At 42.5% G+C, this 22,000-nt stretch overlaps 1 protein-coding gene across 1 annotated transcript in view; it reads left to right on the top strand.

Moving 5' to 3' along the window:
* SLC6A11 (solute carrier family 6 member 11) overlaps positions 1-22,000 on the top strand; it is a gene marked incomplete at its 5' end in the record, with an annotated part of 95,270 nt that overhangs the window by 65,001 nt on the left and 8,269 nt on the right. The window contains 2 exons of the mRNA XM_080625429.1: positions 17,204-17,307; positions 20,338-20,462. Of these exons, the coding sequence (XP_080481555.1) occupies positions 17,204-17,307; positions 20,338-20,462 (229 nt within the window). The remainder of the gene's footprint in view (positions 1-17,203; positions 17,308-20,337; positions 20,463-22,000) is intronic.

Consider the following 22,000-nt stretch of genomic DNA (forward strand, 5'->3'; position numbering starts at 1 on the left):
CTTCACCAGCAGCTTCTTTCATGTTTTGAATGCCAAGTATAGAAGGAACAGAAGTGGCAGAGGGAACAGGCTCTGGAAGTAGAGATGAATTCTGTGCTGGTAACGCTACAGAAAATTGATTGGTTTCTTAATTTTGGAAGTGCAGCTGCCAATGGCACAATTCCAGTAGCTGGGCCAGAATCCAATGTTGAGGTGCCCACCTGCGGCACTGCGCCAGAGTAGTTGAGAAGGGGAAATATATTCACCTCTGGGCAAGTTAACATGGCAGACTTCTGCCTCATTTGTCTTTGGGCTTTTATGTTTCTGCCAGTGGCTGGAGAAGGGCAATGCTGAGGGTCAGGAAGCTGTGCTTTTATGACTGCTACTCTGCTTTCCATGAAGAGTCAATAGAGACACATCATTTTCAGCACAATCACCTGCTGACTGTAGTCACTGAAAAAGCGCTTGTATGAATAGAAACTATAGCCTGAAAAAAAAGATTACTGAGCTTCAATGTCAGCTTTCCCGCACAGTTTGAAGAAGGCAGTAATGTAATCCCATCTAATCTGAGAAAGTGAATCAAATGTGTAATGCATTATTGCCCCAAACAGCTGGTGTTACTACTGTAGAAAATGCAACAACAAGCAAGCAAGGCACAAACATGTAAAAATGAAAAGCGATTTTAAGAGAGCTGTTTCCACTCTGTCTGCTCTTTCCCTGTATTGACAGTGCCTGGCAATCTCTGCACAGCCCACTCTAAGGAAGAAAGCAGACTTGTTAGATCGCATTGCAGAATGCAACCAGGAACAGATTATAGTGTTGGCACATAGATCACTTTCATATATCCCTTGACAGAGACTCTCCAGTCAAACACAGTTCTTTTCATCAGGAGGTAATGAGATCTTTGTGTGCATATGCAAAGAATGAAGACATTGGCTATGCACTACATACTAAGTGTTGATCTTTCAAATCTGCAAGTCAACAGTGTCTTCAGACCAGATGGTGCAGTGACTGAAACAGGGGATTCCTCTGTCTGCAGCAGTGTATATAAGGGTAGAATCTCTGTATATGCTTCTTTTACCATGTTTACTGCAATTGTCCTAATACATAAATACTGCTGTTGGAATTCCTTCTGCAAGATGCTTGCAGTCAGGAGAATCTTTTGTATCATGAAAGGGATTTCTGAAGTGAACAAAGATATAATGAACATTTTAAAGGAGAAATCTTTTAAAAAACTAAGTAATAATCAGTGCAGTATGGCTCTGTGAATCTGAGCATTCACATTCCTTCATGTTTGAATCTAGAACTTGTGGGTGATCAAGGCCAGGGGCTTGGAGCAAGCTGCTGTAGTGGAAGGTGTCCCTGCCTGTGGTAGAGGGTTGGAACTGGATGAACTTTAAGGTGCCATTCAACACAAACCAGTCTGGGATTCCATGATCTTGCATGACCTCACTGTGGAACTGTGGGGTGTATCAACACTGTAAATGGAACAGATGATCTTAAGGTCCTTTCCAACCCTAACTATTCTATGATTCTATGATTCTATGCCACTGCCATGGTCTCAAGTACCACGGGAGGTCCACTTCTGCCTGATTTTACAGTCTGCCTGTCTCTGAGTTGCAGGTTTACATACACCAGTTACTGTACTAACTGTTGGTTAGTAGAGTATTCAAGAATGCTTCTTTCAAGAAATCTAGCCTCTATTTTAAGAGTGGCTCGTTTCGTATGCAGTTCTATATGACTATGTCAGTTATTTTTACTAATTTTTAATGTGTGTTCTAGTTATTACTACTTACGAATAATATATGGCACTAAGTTACTTCAATGCATCTGAAACCTTTGGATCAGCATTTTATAGTAACAACTCTTTAAATAATGTCCTATATACAGTAGACAGCATCCTACCTCTCCGTCAAACTTTGCTTCAGTCAGGGCTTACGTATCATTTTCATCATTGGGCACTCGAACAGTGTCTAAATTGCAGAAATGAATGAAAATCCCCTTTAGTGTCAGGGTTAAGCTGTTTTCAGTAAAGCAAGAATTTAAGATCAAATAATTGTCATGCTTCGGTAAATGCATTCTCTTCTGTTTCAAAGATTCCTAAGAAGATTGCTCAAAAAGAAATCTTGAGAATGATTAATTTTAATGAAGTTAGATTAAATAGCATTTAACCTCATGTTATTTACCATAAGTATAGTTTATTTCTAAAAGTGTATTCTTTGGATAATAATTCAGGACAAAAACATTTACCCTTTTTTAAATATTTGCAATCAGGGCTGCATAGTATGGTTAATACCTGCATCGTTCCTCAGGCTTTAAGGATGCTGAATGAGAATCTTAAAGAAGTAACAGCAGTCAACAAAAAAGCTCTCAGAGAAGGATTTGTTTTATCACTAATACTGCTCTATATTAGCAATTAGGTGTTCTCAAAATGAGAGGATATGGGGTCCTACCACACTTGCTTAAACTCTTGCCTTCCCCCCCCCCCGTGAAAACCTAACTCCCAAACCAACCCCAGAGCCCTGTTTTCTGCAATTTAATTTTTTTTTTCCCAAATTTTACGTAAACCGAGTATTTGAAGAAAAACGACCTTGAAACCATGTTGGTTTGGATTCAGAATGCTCTGGAAATCAGTCAGAGTGCCCTCTCTCATCAATCCCTCTATGCAAGGCAGTGTAAATACTTTGAAACTCCTCTGGCTGTCCATATAGTGTATGTGGGAGCAGCCAAATATCTCATTCTGAGAGCATTTGGTGATAGTGTCTTAGTAAAGAGGGGCACTAATCAACATCCTCAGTTTAGAATTAGTGACTTGCACTTCCTCCATTCGCATCTCTCTTCATCATTCACAGAAATTACACTAAGTATGCCCCAACTCCCAAGCAGCCCCCAAAAGGACCTGGTAAAGCCTAGTGTCTCTAGGAGACAGAAAACATGCTATTGAAATGAGAACAAAAGGCACTGGCTACTTTTTGGTCCTTTTTCATAGCATGTATAAAATGAAAAAACAAATTAACATTTCCAAAAGCCTGAAGCTTTGTGTAGTGTGAGTGTACAAGAAGGCAAAACTCTTGATGCTTTTAAGGTATGCTGCAAGAGAGCTGTACAGCACAACTGGAGCATGTGGATGCTCCAGCAGTCAATGGCTTCACCTTCCCAGGATGCTGGACAGTTTTCACTCAGCAAGAGCTGTCAATATAAGCAGGCTTTGTCACAGAGGCAGGATGCAGCCCATCCTGCTGACATAAACTCCATGTACACTTGGTATGCAGTGACAGGGAATGTGTCCGTGAAAACAGTAAATGCCGTACCCAAGATATTGGCACTTGGTATTTTTGCCTCTCATCAATATCTTTTTAAAAGGTTTCCCACTTGTCAGATTCCCATATTTAACCTACCAGTGAAGCTACTGGTCAGCCCTCTCCTTACCTTATGCTCCAGAGCTAAAGTAATGGAAAACTTGTATATGTTTCCAGGGAAAATTCTATATTGAGACAACTCTCTCCTTACATGTATTCTAGGCAACTGTTGTAGCTATTGGCTGTAAATGCAGACTTGAAAGTTTTATCATAAAGATAGTTCAGAGAAATTCTTGGGCTCATAAATACCACTGTAGATGGAATTTTTCCTTTGGCAAAGTTGGAATGTTAGGGAAGTACAACAGTACTTTGTGGCTGCTAGTTTGGGAATCATGCCAGAGCAATCAAGGTATCTCCCAAGTTCTGGGTTAAGGAGTTCAGGAAAGTAAACCAGTCTCCTAACAAACATCATTTCAGTCATGAAAAGCAGTCAGAGCCAGTGAAAGAATTCTTTCTCCAAGTCCCAGAAGGAACCTCAGTATGCTTTGCTCCAGCACCTGACTTTCAACATTGGCTGGCAACACAGAAACATACTACTAGTGTGGCTCCCGTATTGAGGAAGGTCCCATTCCATTTGAACAGGGTGGTACTTGGCTAACAATTATGCCTCGGAAAATTAGCATTTAAATATGTGTAAAGTAATCTGAGCTATGGTGTTGGTCTCCAAAGGCAGCAATGAATAAACAAACCTTCAAGTATTTAGGTCCTTCTCCCCCTCAGCTCACCATTCTCATAATGAATATACTGTATTCATCCCGTCTGTAAGTAACATTAGCAGAAGGTAGGAGAGCGACTGCCTAGCAACCCACAGAGATCCCAAAGAGAGGTGGAAGGGAAGTGATTTTCATGTAATTATTCACTTCCACAAAAGCTGTTGTCAGGTAGACACTAGAAACATAGCTGGTTTATTATTCGCCTAACCTACTTTTAATCATTTGAGAATCACTACCATTAAAGAGTGGGGAAAAAAGAGCTTAATTCAGCCATTTTCTGCCTGGCCGTTTAAAGTTGTGTTTTCCTGCTCTAATGAAGGCTGTGCTTTCAGAAGCTGTGTTGTTCCAAAACCCCTGGGTAGTAAACTTCAGACACAAACTAAGCCCTGTATCCAAAACTCACCATTTCTTTTGCTGCTTCTCCACAATACACAGTTCATATTTTGGTTTGGTTTGGTTTCCATTTAATGACATCACCATTATGTGGAGCGGGTAACACGGTGATTTTGTTTTCTGTTCTTTCTTACTTCTTTTTCTATTTTTTATCTGTCTTTTTTCCCCAAGAAGGCATCTGAGGACAGGGGCAGGGGATAAAGAGCTTATTTACTTTAGGTAACACAGTTGGTGCCAGTGTGCTTGGATCCAGCAGGGTTTTTACTTCACTTTCCTGAAGAGGGAACCCCAGGTTTGCCCTCAGCCATGATTCCTTGGAGTTGACTGAGGCCGCACGGAGATAACAGATGGATATTGCAGCACTACTCTTTCCATCTGGATAAGCCTGGAGGCATTGTGCTTCCCTTGTAAAACATCATGCTAAGCTCTCATTTACATTGATGAGTGTCTGAACAGTTGCCACTTTCAAGCAGCCTGAGGACATGGACATTTTCAGTAGACAGTCGGATTTATATCCTGATTTTTTTACATCACATTTCTAGCATAGGTTCAATAAATTTAGATTGGGTAACTTTAGATGTTGGAAGTTTTCTTTTAAAGGAGCATAATTAATGGAGTCAAAATATACCAAAATTATGTTGAACTACTATTGAAAGTATATTTGTTGAGGCAGTGTCCTTCAGAATGGTTTATCGTGAGGGTTGTCATAGAAGTTCTCAGCTTTAACTTGTGTCTTTAGCTAAAGTAATCATCATCATGGCTTGACTTCGCGAACAAAGATTTGGGAAGGGCTTTACCCACGCTTACTACAAGCGCGCTGATAACTAAAAAGGCCAATGTGGGATAGGCAAATCTGGTTGCAAAAGCACAGTGAAAGCTCTCCTTGGGTGGTATAGGTGGGGCGCGATTCTTTCTACGTTGTCTTTTCTCCTTGAGACTAATTCTGCGTGCATTCTCAAAGGAGACAACGGTGTTATGCACGGTGTGTCTCCAAGTCTCCCAATTGGAGGCCAAGGTGGACCACTGGTGGTAGTCAATATGGCCAAGGCTGAGGTATTGTTTCAGGGAGTCCTTATATCTCCTCTTTGGGGCACTTCTCTTGCGGTAACCAGTGGCGAGTTCAAGGTAAAACACAATCTTAGGAAGGCGATGATCATCCATCCTAGAGATGTGCCCTGCCCAGCACAACTGCGGTTTCAGCAATAAGGCCTCGATACTGGTGACCCCTGCCTGTTCAAGGACAGTAACATCTGACACAGTCAGTCCAATGGATGTTTAGAATCGTATGGAGGCAGCGCTGATGGAAGCATTTGAGGAGTCGCAGCTGATGGCGGTAGATAACTCATGATTCAAACCCATATAAAAAAGCAGACAGTCCAATGGCTCTATAGACACTAATCTTTGTACTTTTCTTCAGGTGTTTACTGCACCAGACTTTTCTATGGAGTTTTCTGAAGGCTCTATACGCCTTTGCTATTCTGTTGTCTACCTCTTTGTTGATCGTGGCATCCAAGGAAATAATGCTTCCCAGATAGCTGGACTGCTGAACTGACTTAAGCTCTGACTCACCAATGGTAATGTGGGGATGATGGTAATCTTCTTGTGGTGCGGGTTGGTAGAGAACTTTTGTCTTCTTCAAGCTGACTTCCAGCCCAAAAAGCTCAGCCGCCTCCACAAAGCAAGATGTTAAGCGCTGCAGAGCTGCTTCTGTGTGGGCAACAAGGGCGGCATCATCAGCAAAAAGCAGTTCATGGGCAAGATGATTTAGGGTCTTAGTGTGGGCCTTCAGTCGCCTTAGATTGAATAGGCTCCCATCTGTACGATATCGAATATAAATGCCGTTTTGTTCATCGAGGTCTATCGTAGCCCTTTGGAGCATCATGCTGAAGAATATTGTGAATAAAGTTGGTGTGAGAACACAACCTTGTTTCACACCATTGGTTATTGGGAAGGGCTCAGAGGGTGCATCGCCATATCTGACTTGACCTTGCTGATCCTCATGTAACAGAATAATCATTTTGAGGAACCTGGGGGGACAACCTAATCAACCGTCCCAAGATCAGCCACAGGCCTTTTCTGCTCACAGTGTCAAAAGCTGGATTGTCCTAGTCAGCAGAAAGCTTTTCATTGTGACCCCTGGGATTAACTAGTTTAATTTTGTGAAACATCTTTTTGTCTGATCTCTGAATAAATGTGCCTTTTTTAATTAACTCTGTGTCAATACTTTTAAAAGCTAACCATATACCAGGGTCAGAAAATCAGTCTTTTTAATTATTTTATAGCCAAACATGAAAACCTGAGCAATTATAATAACTGTGTTGATGTGGAAAAATTAAAATAATTAACTATTCCTCCCTGTATGATTTTGCCTGCAGAATTCATAGGAATAAGGTATGTATAGTCAGAAGAAAGAGCAAAATGAATGCAAGGAATGGATTTATACACTTTGAATGTCTGCATCTTCAAAGTGTTTGGGTTGGTTTTGAGACTAGACCGGTACTTTGAACTGAACTCTGTGTTTTATGCAGTTGCATAGCACGGATGTTCAGCTGATATTGATGTTAGCAGTTATTGAAGAAAGAAACTCAGTTGATTGCAGAGAGTGACTAGAGAATAAATTAAATCTGTTGAATTCTGGGTTTCATGCCTTTGAACAGAGATTTCAGTTGAGGGCAGGTCCAGAGTGTAAAAAAGCACTTTTTGCACCAGGATCTAGGCACTGCATGTTCCTGCTCACCAAGGCCTCCAGGGCTGATAGAAATGCTTCGGCCTCTTCTCCATCCACTTGACAAAGCATTTCGCAGTGAAACTGACAATGTCCAAAATGAATCTGTCTTTTAGGTGGGTTTTGTGTGAATGCATAGCATTCTGCATCCTGCTTAGCAAGAGAGGCACAGAGGAAGTGTCAAAAAAGAAGCTGCCACACATATACCTGTTGCTTTCCCTCCAGTGTATCTATATCCAGCCATCACACAAGAGGCTAGTTATCCCGGTGTTCTCTCCTGCTATTCTCAGCTATGACACACCATGCCAAGTGTAATAGTTTGAGATGTAGTTGAATGTTTTTCATAATGAGAAAACCAGAAAAAAATTAGTTGAATTGGAATAAGATCAAAGGTAAAATGCTCAGCGTCCACTGCCTGTTCTGTATTTTTTCTTAGAAGATACGTTCATATATACATAAAAATGTAACTTGTAGCAGAGGAATGTAATAGCAACATAAGAAACATTCTGGGAATTACTCTCACAGTTGCACATTAACCTATACTGTGTAGGCACACTTCAGGAGTTTCCTGGTGTCTTCAAAAGTTCATCTGAGTGATAATATTGTCCTTTGTTTAAGAGACATGGGATCTAAGAGTGGGAAAAGGAGTCTTGTAAATAAAAACTGGTAAAGCTCTCTGCCTTGGAAACTTCAGGGTATCATTTTCTGTGGGGTTAAAGCAGGAAGGGCAGCTTGGTTTTCCACTGCAGCTCCTACTCAGTCAGTTATGTTAGCTAGTAGCTGAAAGCAGTCTTTAATGGTGAAATGGTAGAAAAGACTTACGCAGACTACCTGAGATGAAAGGGCAAGGTGAAATAGAGACTCTGGCTTTTTCCCAGGGTCTTTAGAGACTGCATGTTTTAATCATATTTTGCTCATTGTAAATTTTAGGTCTTCCTACAGATTTATGTCAAATTATTAGAGCAGTTCTGGCCTGTTGTAGCAGTGCTTGGAGCTCTAGTTGGCAGCAGTTCCTTAAACTCTCTCATGTAACTCAGGTGGCAGGACAGAAGCCAAGGTTAGGGTGATGGCTGGCAGATTTCTTTGAAATGGTTTGATTCTCCAACAGCTTCTGTTAGTGTTCATAACTAAACATGTTGTTAATTCTCTCATATCTGCTGGGGTACTCTTCAAGTATGGGTACTACTTCAAGATTGAGAACTAACATAGTTCCTTACAGTCCTGTCATGTCTAAACCTATATGATAATGAAAGAATGTACGGAAGTGGAAGCCAAGATCTTTATCTTGGCGATCCTGTGTGAGGTCCATGACTGGCTTTCAGTCTCTGCTGTCCACCTTCTCTCTTTTCTTTCATGCTGGGTGGCTTGGATGCACAGCGTACTTTGTGACTATAGATTTACAAGCCTGTGCTTTAGAAGCCAGCTTGAAAATGCTGAACCTTGTGCTCTAGTACAGGTAGAGATATTCCATAACTGATATGAGCTTTTGCCATTTTCCACACACTCCCCGGACATTGAGAGAGACACTGGCACATGAACATTAAACCTTCCAGGATACATAGGACTGAAACTGCAGTAACGTTCATATTGAAGTCTATTTGGCAACAGGTTGTTTTATTCAAGCATTCTTACTGTCATAAAAATCTGCAAGTGTTCTGTGCCTTTACCTTGACATTTCATTTATTAAATCCTGACAGCAAAAGCTTTATTTTTCAAATTCTTATTTGAAACCAAAGGAAAACTGTTTTTTCAAATACAAACACTGCTGAGATTCATCAAAACTAGTGAATAATTTAAATGGAAAGAAAACTCCAAAGTGATTGCTTATTCTCTGATAACAGAATGGGAAATAAATGACTATCAACATTTGGAACATCATGGTTTAAAGAGCGAGAGCAGCATTTAACTGGCCTGTAAGATCTCCTATGTTCTCAGAGTGCTTCATTATAATTGTCATTAACCACTCTAATTAAGGGTGCTTTGAGCTTTGCAGCTGAAGTGGGTGTTCAGTCTTCCTGTTAAGAGTGAAAATCAATGTGCATATTTATGCAGCTACCCCACTGGGATGCATATTTTAGCCGGTACTCAGACACCAATGGGAAATTAATTCCCTGATTTTGATAGAAATACTCAAGGAAGCAAACTTAAGTGTGGGGTACAAATTGCAGCAGCACTCACATGTTTACCATTTCCAGCAGATCTGTTAACTATAGACTATAGGAAAGGTCATGCAAAGACAGATACACAATAGGCACATTTTGTTTAATGGAAGAATCCTCAGAGTGCTCAACTGTTGTTCTAGTTATGGTTGGAGAAATATGGATGCTGCAGATGTTCAAGATCAGCAGTTGCATTGAGAACTCTAAGCTATCATCTGAACCAAAGCACCCCAATGGTTTGGTACCATTAAGAAATCTGGCAAATACAATTTAGAAGATAACAAAAAGAGAACAGGTAACCTGTGGGTTTCTCTGCATATACAAAGCCTGAATCTGTAATACATGGCCACCTAAAGCCTGCATTTAAATCCAGATTAGTATCAAGAGCACATAGCTACTACCTCAGCATCTGAGTTGGTTCTGGGAGTTCAGAGAGCAGTACCAGGGGAGGACATCCTGATATCTCTCCTGCCACAGGTCAGAGCCAGTTGTAATGACATCCTCAACACAGCTTTCCTGGTTGGTATAAAGCTGTGAGCTTGCTCTACACCAGTTTTGTTCATTCCTGCTACTTTTCCTTGCGTGTAATTAGGCATATACTTGATCATCTACATACTGCCTGCTCTTCTGCTTGCTCTTTAGAGGTTTTCTGGTCTTCTTTGGTATCAATTTCATCCTGTCTTTCAGGCCTGTGCGTGGTCTTTCCTACTTAGTGCCACAGTAACAACAGCACTAGTGCTGCACAGTCGTTATTCTCATTGATGGCTTAGAACAGAGGAAAAAAATCACCCCCCAACCGCAGCAGATGTCTGGATCAACAGTTAGAATCTGCTGTCCCCATGTGCAGGAGGCTTGTGGGGATGCATGCACACAACTGAGGCAGAGACAGGCATTTGAAGTGTAGGAAGTGGTTGAGGTGATTTGTTTTTCCTATTTTTAACATTATTTGAACAACAGACTGAAAAATTAAGCCATAAACTGGTGTTTATCCCAAGAGCTTCTCTACCCATCCCACCGCCAAGATGTTCCCAGGCAAGAGGCAGGATACCTGGCCAGGTCCTGTCTGCTTCCAGGGCCCATCACAGAGGCGTGAGGTGCCTGGCTCTGTATGTGCACGTAGAACCTGCCACAAGCAGGATTTCCGAGTATCACATTTTTAACAAACCCTCCCACTTCTGCTCACAAATGTCCTCAACATGCATTTCGCGCATCTCACATCTTTCCTATCGACTAATACGCAGAGACATGCACAATGAGACAGAGCAGTGCCATTTCATTCATAGCTTCCTAGATGAGGTGTAAAATGAAGCTTTCCAGACTGTAAATAACTGCTTAATTATCCCATGTTCCCCACACATGAAATGATTTTCTAGTTTTTGAGTTACATTCAGCTGTTTGGCGTGGCTTTAAGAGTCTGTGGAAGATCCAGTTAAAGTCGGTTTATCCTTGGAGATGTTTCCTGCAGTCACACGAGGATTCCATAACGGCTGTATATAGAAAAGATATACAAAGAGTATGGAAAGTAAAGGGAAGGTACAAATTAGAGAAAAACCTGCAGCTTCACAATAGCCCTTCAGGTGAGCAATGTTCATTTTTATTCTGTGATTAGGGAAACAATCAATGTCAACACATAACAGGTTTCCCCAAGGTCTCTGCTTTATCCAAGTACAGCGTCAGCTGAGCCCATTTAAGGACAGGGATGCAGGATTTTCACAGAATCATAGAATAGTTAGGGTTGGAAAGGACCTTAAGATCATCCAGTTCCAACCCCCCTGCCATGGGCAGGGACACCCCACACTAAACCATGTCACCCAAGGCCTCATCCAACCTGGCCTTGAACACTGCCAAGGATGGAGCATTCACAACCTCCCTGGGCAACCCATTCCAGTGCCTCACCACCCTCACAGTAAAGAATTTCTTCCTTAGATCCAATCTAAACTTCCCCTGTTTAAGTTTTAACCCGTTACCCCTTGTCCTGTCACTACAGTCCCTGATGAAGAGTCCCTCCCCAGCATCCTTGTAGGCCCCCTTCAGATACTGGAAGCTGCTCTGAGGTCTCCACGCAGCCTTCTCTTCTCCAGGCTGAACAGCCCCAACTTTCTCAGCCTGTCTCCATACGGGAGGTGCTCCACTCCCCTGATCATCCCCGTGGCCTCCTCTGGACTTGTTCCAACAGTTCCATGTCCTTTTTATGTTGAGGACACCAGAACTGCACACAAGGCTCCAAGTGAGGTCTCACAAGAGCAGAGTAGAGGGGCAGGATCACCTCCTTTGACCTGCTGGTCACGCTCCTCTTGATGCAGCCCAGGATACGGTTGCTTTCTGGGCTGCGAGCGCACACTGCAGCCGGCTCATGTTCATTTTCTCATTGACCAACACCCCCAAGTCCTTCTCTGCAGGGCTGCTCTGAATCTCTTCTCTGCCCAACCTGTAGCTGTGCCTGGGATTGCTCCGACCCAGGTGTAGGACCTTGCACTTGACATGGTTAAACTTCATCAGGTTGGCATCAGCCCACCTCACAAGCGTGTCGAGGTCCCTCTGGATGGCATCCCTTCCCTCCAGCGTATCAACCGAACCACACAGCTTGGTGTCATTGGCAAACTTGCTGAGGGTGCACTCAATCCCACTGTCCACATCACCGACAAAGATGTTGAACAAGACCGGTCCCAACACCCATCCCTGAGGGACACCACTCGTTACCGGTCTCCAGCCGGACATCGAGCCATTGACCACAACTCTTTGCGTGCGGCCATCCAGCCAGTTCTTTATCCACCGAGTGGTCCACCCATCAAATTGATGTCTCTCCAATTTAGAGACAAGGATGTCGTGTGGGACAGTGTGGAATGCTTTGCACAAGTCCGGGTAGATGACATCAACTGCTCTGCCCCTGTCCATCAGTTCCGTAGCCCCTTCATAGAAGGTCACCAAATTGGTCAGGCAGGATTTCCCCTTAGTGAAGCCATGCTGGCTGTCACCAAGCACCTCCTTGTTTTCCATGTGCCTTAGCATGCCTTCCAGGAGAATCTGCTCCAAGAGTTTGCCAGGCACAGAGGTGAGACTGACTGGTCTGTAATTCCCTGGGTCATCCATTTTCCCCTTCTTGAAAATGGGGGTTATATTTCCCTTTTTCCAGTCATCGGGAACTTCACCTGACTGCCATGATTTTTCAAATATGATGGACAGTGACTTAGCAACTTCATTCACCAGCTCCTTCAGGACCCGTGGATGGATTTCATCAGGTCCCATGGACTTGTGTACGTTCAGGTTTTTAAGATGGTCTCGAACCAGATCCTCTCCTACAGTGGGCCCAGGGTCTTCATTCTTACAGTCCCTGCGTCTGCCTTCCAAGACTTGGGTGGTGTTGTCAGAGCCTTTGCCAGTGAAGACTGAGGCAAAGAAGTCCTTAAGAACCTCAGCCTTCTCCAAACCCAGGGTAGCCAGTTCTCCCTATATCTTCCGAAGGGGCCCATGTTGTCCCTAGTCTGTCTTTTATTTGCTACGTATTTTGGCTTATACTTTTTCCTCATTGCTTGGCCTTGTAGATATACAGCACATCATCCAGACCTTGGGCATCACAGAGAATGGCTCAGCCATTTCTGCACTGTCTATATGCTGCATAAACATCAGTTACTCTGTTCTCAGTGTATGGCATGACCCCATCTTCCTTATCTAGAGGAAGTGAGACTAAAATGAGAGGCCATCAGTCTATTGGGGATTTTCAGTTTGAAGTTGTAGGCCTGTGTTTTTATACTGTGGAGGGGTTTGGTGCTTTTTAGGTTTTTTTACTTATTCCAAACATGGCTTTTATGCATCTTAGTTGCAACAGTGAATGCTCAGTAATTTTGTCCTTCGCTTTGGACACATGCTATTGCTAACTTCCCTTTGGACACCTATTAAATTAGAGTTGCCCAGCTAATGAACTTTTGAGAAAGGGCTGGTTTAAGTGATTTATGGATGTAACATCACATAGAAACTTTACAGCAGAGACATGAAAAGAATCTAATTCTCTAGAGTAGTATTTTGTTGTCTTCACTACAGCACATCCCCCTTCTTCCTTCTTTATCCTTCATTCATTACATGTGCTACAATCATGGCAACGAAAGAGGCAAGGGGTCCTCCAGACAACAGGATCCTCTGTTTGACTAGCTCAATTCATTTCCCTGGGCAGAGAGAGAATAGTCATGTAAATGAAGGCTGTGTCCTAGACCTGCACCCAAGAAGGCCAAATTAAGATTACCCAGGCAGACTTAATATCTGGTTATTGCTGGCTTTTGAGAGCTGGACTTAACAGGGCTTTCCATTTGTAGTAAAAGATGTTCTTGTTTATTCTGTTGTGTGGAATTGTGTTTGTACCAGCATCAGTTATGGGCAGGACAGAGCTGAGACCGCTGCTGGTGAGCTAACAGTGTGAATCAGGAAAGCTGCAAAGTGTGGGAAAGCCCTGACATGGATATCAGAACAGACAGCTCTGCTGTTCCCCTTCCCACTCAAGCAATGGGAAGCAGAGAGACTCGCAGCCTCACTCTGTTATACCTCATTTCTACTCGGGGAAGGCAGGCAGTGCTGCAGAGGTGAGGCTTGTTTACCTTGCCTTCTCCCTTTGGGAACAGAGCTTCGTGGCATTGGCTCAGCTCCTTCTTCCCAGCCAGCAGGAATCATTTCTGTGCAGGAGTCAGAGCAGTAGCTGTGCTATTGTATTCTGAGCTGGCCTTTGTGTTCCTCTTGTTTGCCCATGCTATTGCTAATGTACTGCTAGGCCCAGTGCATCTGGAAAGTGGCGGTACCATGGGTGCAAAACATGGAAGCACAGTAGAAATAAAGATTCTATCCTTTGGCATTTGGATTTTTTTAAACGTTAGGGTATAACAAACAGAGCGGTTTTGCTGTAATTGTAATGTTTTGGCATGGAAGCATTTTAAATATGAGATGAAAATAAGTAATAAGAAACACCTTCATCTTTCAAAGTGCAAGCTAATAGAAGACTGTAACACATTGTCAATGCCCAAATTTATAAATGCATACTAGTGAATTGGCTTAATTACCACTGACCAAAGGGTCTCCTAGGTAAAAGGTTTATAAAGCATGAACAGGGTCTTCTCTGGTACAGGTCCTTTCCTCTGGGATTTACTCATGCCAGAAACCTATCAAGCCCCATCTCATTTCAGAAAGAAACATTCTTTTTGTCCCGGGCTCTCACCAGTGCTGGCTCCAGATCTCCTGGTTTGTGGCTTCCTGGCAGCGTTTTGTCTCTGTCCTTCAGAATTCCATTGTTCTGCAGAATTGTGCTACATTCATTCCGTGTACTTGGAAAATGGTTCAACCTCCAGTGTAAGCCAGGCAGTGCTAATTGAGCACTCAGAAATAACTGACAATGCTTTTGTTGCTGGGAGCCAGATGGTGACACCTGGATTTGTGAGCAGTATCTACAGCAGCCCATCCGTACCCACTAGAAGTTCTAATGAGAACCACTTTCCCTGAGTCTGTGAATGACTGAGGCTGGGTATGAACTTCGACTAATAACAATTCATACACCTCAAGGAATTCTCCACCCGTGAATGAGTATCGCAGTCCAGTGCTAAACGTCAAATGGCCACTAGCTGTTGGGGCAAGGAGATGAAGTATTGATCTGTAATATCAACTGCATGGTTTTAAAACGGTCATGTCTAGGCTTGAGACAGAAATACAACAGTTAGTTCAGCTCACGTTTTGCCAGCCAAAATCTACCTGTGGTTTCTAAATTTATTTCCCTATTTCCCATTTGCTTGATCAGCTGTAGATGTTTTTGCCATTTCAGAAACCTGAAATGGAAACATTAATGTTCATCACAAATTCAGCATTACTGGTTCTCTGAGTATACAACCCAAAAAAGCCTACACTGATTCTGTTATTCCATTCAGTAAATAAAATGACTTCTTCATGTTTGAACATTGGCCCTTAAGTTCTGCTGGGATTTCTAGACTGATGTCATATAGTGCATCAAAGACAAAAGGGCTTTTCAATCTGATTCAGCTTCTATAGAATATGTGAACATTTGCTTACAGAACATGTTTCTCATAAGGTATCTGCCACTTTTTATGTTGAATCACAGTCAGATGTCATGGTCTTTAGAGGAGACTAGCTTACTTTGACAGAAATAGCATTCCTTATGGCCAGAATTCTATCTTTCTCTAGCTAGGTACACAGGACCTCCAGAGGAGTGTGCTCTCTGTTCCTATTCTCTCCAGCAGCTCTGAAGGTTCTCACTTCAGAGTGCAGTTTTTCTTTGCCCCCATTTTGAGCAGGACTTGCTGTCCAAGGAATAATCAGATTTGTGTGGAGCTGGCAAATGCCAACAGGAAAGGCTGTTGCTCATCTAAGTGCTGGACAATGCACTGCCACAATGGCTTCTGCAGAACTTGAGGCGAAAGGGAAGCACAGATTCTCCTCGTCCTGATCCAGTTCCCTAGCTTTTGTTTCTGTTTAAGAGGACTGTGCATTCTCAGTTGACCTATGCTACTTACAGCTTTTTTGGGAGCTTCTGTTCTCGTTAAAGAGCCTGTCTGTCAAAAGGCTTTCTCTGGGCAGTTTTTTCATTACCAAGTGGTGAAACTTTGAGATGTAACCAGCTGTGTCTTATTTGGTATGACAGCAAGGAAACCATTTAAGCCACTGATGCAAATCAAATGTGATCTTAATGTTATTCCTAAACAGAAACACTGTTAATAAATCCAGAGACCAAGGCCCCGCTTCATCACATGTAAAACAAATACATCCCCTTCATATGAGTATTTGATTACTATTATTATGCATGAAATCATTACCTGCGTTACCCCTTTACTGTCTCAAACTTACAGCAGCTAATGGCTACACAGCTGATGCCCCAGGTTATCAGTCAGTGTTTTGTTACTCTGAAAAGCACTTTGGTCGCTCTGCTTTAAGAAACCCAACCTTATAGAGTTCTTATCCCAGGAAACCAGGAGTGAGGATTTATTGGATTGGAAATAATAGTGCAGTTGTGTCGATGTGGGTTCTTCACATTGCTCTCATGGCAAGATCAGGAGTTAAAAGAGTATATTCACTTCCAGTAATAACACACCCAGCCTGTAGTCAAATGAAATGAACTGGTTTGTTGGAGTATTTATGAAGTCAACAGAATTGCATGTTATATTAATGTTCTGAGCTTACTGTGAGGAGAGTAATTGCACTGGGTCAGCTCATGCTTCCTGGTTTGGTTTTTTTCTTTTCTGATTTAGAATTTAGTATTTGCATCATTTCAGGATATAAATGTTGCCATAATGCTGTTATAAAGCCACTTACTTGTTAAGCTTTATGGAACTTTTATTCATTAATTGTACTGTGACCAGAACAACCAGATCCTGGTGCCTAACTGCGGCTATTAAGTACTGCTAAAAACCCTTTCCCTGGATAAGTTGTCCCTTCTCTTTCCCCAGCTTAATCTGGATATCATCTATGAATGGCAGCTTTTGTCTTCAGAGTGTTTTTTAACACAACATTTTTAAACTTGAATAAATAATTATGAAGTAAGAATGAGATAAATGCAGATTATGTTCCAATTGCTATTGCTAACACCCTGTAGTGTTAATAAATCCATTAAAGAACTTACACTGGGTGAGGCTCTTTCTCCCGAAATTCTGTGTCTCTTTCTACATAGGTTAGGTTGAACCTGTGAAGACCAGCTGAGTTACTCCTGGTTTGTGCCACTGGGAAAGAGAGAGCAATGTAACCCATGGCATATTTGTTTTGAGGCTGTGCGGTATAACAGGTTTGCCGGACACTGTTTCCCTGCAGTTGCCTGTGCAGGTTTGCAGACAGGTCAGGCATGAAGGTGATTCCTTCCTGACCTTTTTTAGCCACTTGGTTTGTTTCTGCCTCCAGGTGTGGGTGGATGCTGGAACACAGATATTTTTCTCTTATGCGATCTGCTTGGGGTGCTTGACAGCCCTGGGAAGCTACAACAACTATAATAACAACTGCTACAGGTAATACCTTCCACACTTCACTTTTACATTTAGTTTCGGTGATGGAAACATCCACATACTTCACTCAGAAGTACTTTTCCTTTAGCTATTTGCAGATAAGCACATGCTCAAGTTCTTGTAGAACAGAGATCTGTAATGTTTCATATAATTGTTTCAGAGGAGCTCTTTTCCAAAATCTGGTGTTTTCATCCCTTTTGATCATACCTGACCCTTGCACAGCCACAAGCCACTCAGTACACACAGGCATAAACAATTGCATGTATAATATACAGAAGTTCATATATATATAATTGCATGTGTGTACAATATTTGATTGTATAATGAATATCTGCTTTTAAAAAAATCCTACAAAAACCCGTTATTAAAAGTCACCTGAGTTTGGTCTGAATGTCCCTTTTTACCACAGTCGACTGGCTCCTCACTAGAGCACAGGAGAAATGGAGAGCATTTAATTGCTTATCTTTATAGAAATCAGTAAGGAAATTGCTAATGACTTCAACAGATTTTAATGTTTCCTGAACCAATGTCAAAAGGAGGTGACACACAGAATCCCCATTCCATTTTACCAGAGTCGGCAAGAACATGTGCACTACTTTTTTTCTTCTGTCATCAGTAGTTACGGAGTCAGTTTTCCTACTATTCAACAGCATCTAAAAGAAGGCAGTAAATGACAGTTTGATTATGTTGAGTCCATTATGACCTCCAGACAGAGAATTAAAGTTTAATTTTTCCATAAAGGAACACTTACAATCCAAAAATGAACGAACCCCAAAGAGAGCCCTCATCCCCCACAGTGTAAGTATGTAAATTCTAAATTAGTGGTTTACTTGGAGAGTTCTGGAGACAGTTTTAGGAAACACCTTCTTTCAGTACCTTGGCAGTCATTTGGTCTTCTGTCAGAGAAACAGCAAACAGCAGGACCCTCCAAACAGAGGGAGAACCGGGATACTGGAAACCACAGAGACACAAATGCATTCACCAGCTGAACGTCTGCAAAGCTACCCAGCGGCAGGTACAGGTACTTTGCCATCTAAACATGCCAAGTAACTTAGCAGCAACTTAAATTGCACTTTGCTTGGCTCTGACAGCCCAAATTCCAAATGTTCTACTGCCTAAAGTGGTATAAGTAGAGTCAGACAGCCTCAGCAGATAGGAGAGGACAATCTTCCTGTTCCTGCTTCATGGGGCTCTGGGTTTGCAGAGCTGATCCAGCTCCCTGCAGCACACTGCACAGCTCCCCCCACCCAGGGGAAGCACCGGTTGGTCTCATTCTAGCACCGCTCCTGTGTCCTGGAGCCTGGCACTGTGGTGGGACAAGTCCTGTGTGTGAGCCTAAGTACAACAGGTTGCCACAGGGGTGCAGAAGACAAAGGAGTCATTTCTCAGACTGCCAACGAATGGACAAAACTGTTCAGAAACGAAGATGTGGCCTTTATCAAGAGGAGCAGAGGAATGGGATTTGGTCTTGAGAGGGTCCATGAGGGTAAGGAAGTAACTGGAGGGATGGAAAGGCTCTGTGGGCTCTTCTAAGAAGCTCCTTAAGGAAGGCAGAATAAATTTTCAGCAGTATCCTGCCTGCCAGGCAGGGACAGGATAAGTGATGCATGTCTTGAATTATTCAGGTGATTGGCAACATTGGAAGAATATAAAATGCCACAACCTTCACCTGATAAAAAGAAAAATCTTCCTTTTTGGGCTGCATCTGAAGCCTGGGAGTTATCTAAAATAAATCTTACCTGCAGAAAACACACTGTTCCAAATGGGAGGCACTGTACAATCAGTGAGCAGACAGATCCATCCCTCCGAAGCAGGAGCTCTCCCCATCCTCCCTCAAAGGATTAAAAATTACACAGACTGCCAAGGGGTTTTGCTGGAATGTGTGCCAGGACTTCCAGAATATGAACTGCCTCTTACTGTCACTGCCAATCTGTGGCAAAGATAGGACTTGACACTGAAGATGTGGATTCAGAAGCTGTTATATTTTACACGGTATTTTCTTCTCATAGACAACTTGCACAAAAATTTGCTTCAGATTTAGGATGGGAATAAAGCAGACTAAGGTATAGGCTCAACAGAACTACAAGCTTGCCTTGTGTTTCAGTTTGGATATTGTTTCAGGTTTGGCATCCTAATGTACTTTCAGGCTTGTAGGTTAGATTATTACTTTCTCAAGTATACAGCTCTCGCAGCAAACACTCCTAAAAGGCTGACTGTCAGGATAAATCATTCCCAGCTCATTGCTGTCATGCCTCAAGTGCCATCTGAAAGCAGGATGAACAAGGATATTTCACCGGGCTCTGGGAAACGATCGCACCTTGCTGCAAGACCATTTTCCCTTTTTTCACAGTGATTTACTACTGTGACATTTCCAATCTGGGAAAGAAATATTTCTTCACCTTGGCCTTGTAACTGCCATTGTTTGATGTGTAAGGATACCCAGGTCTGAGAGATCAGTGTCCCTGCACTGTCTTTGCCTACTTGTTAGGCACTTTTTGGGGCATGTACGTACTTCTTGGACTATGTTTGGTGGGTTTTGCTACAACAGCTTCTCACAAAAAGTCTGCAAACCAAATTGGAATTGTGTTTTGTATGAATAGATATTGCCAATATACTATAACTGGAATACAATTAGCTAAGATTTGACTATCGGGGTTTTTTTCCAGGAAACAAATTAATACCAAATTTATAGAGTTTATAAATGAGTTCATATCCTCTGGAATGCATTATTGCAACTACTGTTGAGAAATTCTTTTTAATACCGTTCTTACAGTATTTTTACACGTTTTTAAAGCTTCTATCAAAGAACAGTAGTGAATAGCAACAGGTTTGTAATTGAACACACAAGGGTATAGTGATGGTTTCTTCCTGCAAATAATTATACTTGACTGATAATATTAGTTGGGAGCTTAATCTTAATGATCAATTTAATGTCCTGCAGCATGAGGTGCTCTAAGTCCTACAGCTCAATAGATGGAAGCAAGTCAGGCTCTGGAGATCAACGGTACAAATGTTTCTTATTTATATTTTCAGAGACTGCATCATGCTCTGCTGCTTGAACAGTGGCACAAGCTTTGTTGCTGGTTTTGCTATCTTTTCAGTTCTTGGATTTATGGCTTATGAGCAAGGCGTGCCCATTGCAGAAGTTGCAGAATCAGGTAAGTTCCAAAAGCAGTTTTCAGAGTTGTTAAAAAATGCCCGAAGGTTGCTGTCAGAACACGGGGCATGTGACACAAAGTGTTGCTTAATATGTCCTATCCAGACACAGACCTCTAGCAGTCAGATGGCTAATGCCATTTCCTAATGTCACTAAGTTTTTCTCCCAGGGACATATGCTGAGACACTCTGGTTGATTAAATATAAAAGTTCTTGTTTTGAGTCCAGAAAGGCACAAAGGCTTTTAATGAACCACCTAATGTTCATTACCATCTCTTGGAGTTAGGCATCCAATGGAAGTTAATAGCTCTTCAACACCTTTGTGGATGTCACATCTGTAAGCATGGCTTAAAACTGAACAGAACAAAAAGGAGGACCACCAGAAAGGAAAGCAGTATAATGCTGAACTGTTGAGAGGAGAAATGGCTCTCACGAGGTTAGTCAAGGTTAGCAGGAAAACTGCGAAGCAGAGCTTCATTGAATGATCTCATGGAAAATATTTCTCTTTTCCTAAAGCCGTCAAGACAACTGGCTTTGTACTATTATAGAAACTATATAGAGAAACTATATAGGAGCGTGACCAGCAGGTCAAAGGAGGTGATCCTGCCCCTCTACTCTGCTCTCGTGAGACCTCACTTGGAGCATTGTGTGCAGTTCTGGTGTCCTCATCATAAAAAGGACATGGAACTGTTGGAACAAGTCCAGAGGAGGGCCATGAGGATGATCAGGGGCTGGAGCACCTCCCGTATGAAGATAGGCTGAGAAAGTTGGGGCTGTTCAGCCTGGAGAAGAGAAGGCTGCGTGGAGACCTCAGAGCAGCTTCCAGTATCTGAAGGGGGCCTACAAGGATGCTGGGGAGGGGCTATTCATTCAGGGACTGTAGTGACAGGACAAGGGGTAACGCGTTAAAACTGAAACAGGGGAAGTTTAGATTGGATCTAAGGAAGAAATTCTTTACTGTGAGGGTGGTGAGGCACTGGAATGGGTTCCCAGGGAGGTTGTGAGTGCTCCATCCTTGGCGGTGTTCAAGGCCAGGTTGGATGAGGCCTTGGGTGGCATGGTTTAGTGTGGGGTGTCCCTGCCCATGGCAGGGGAGTTGGAACTGGATGATCTTAAGGTCCTTTCCAACCCTAACTATTCTATGATTCTATAAAAGGTTAAAAGACTACAGCAACTCTGGAAATTATAGGAGCTTGTAAATACTGTTCAATGCAACAGCCAGAGTGTGCTGACAGGTCTTCACTGAAGTTACTGCAGCAGGAGTGCAGAGGTACTCCTCTTGACCTTCAAACATTTGGACAGGATGTAGGCAGAGCTGATGTGCCAAGCAAGTCTTCATTACTGATTAGCCTTATCACTAAATATTTAGACTATTGGAGATACAGAGTTTGTCAAGTTGTTCAATATTGTATTTAGCTTCTCTCATCTGCCATAAAAGAACAGTTAAGTTGTGGAGGGTTGACCTTTGCCAGCAGCTGAGTGTCCACACTGTTGTCACTCACCCATGCCAGTGGGATGGGGCAGGGGACAGGAAGAGAAA

Source organism: Psittacula echo (assembly GCF_963264785.1).
Source record: "Psittacula echo genome assembly, chromosome: 9".
NCBI lineage: Eukaryota > Metazoa > Chordata > Aves > Psittaciformes > Psittacidae > Psittacula > Psittacula echo.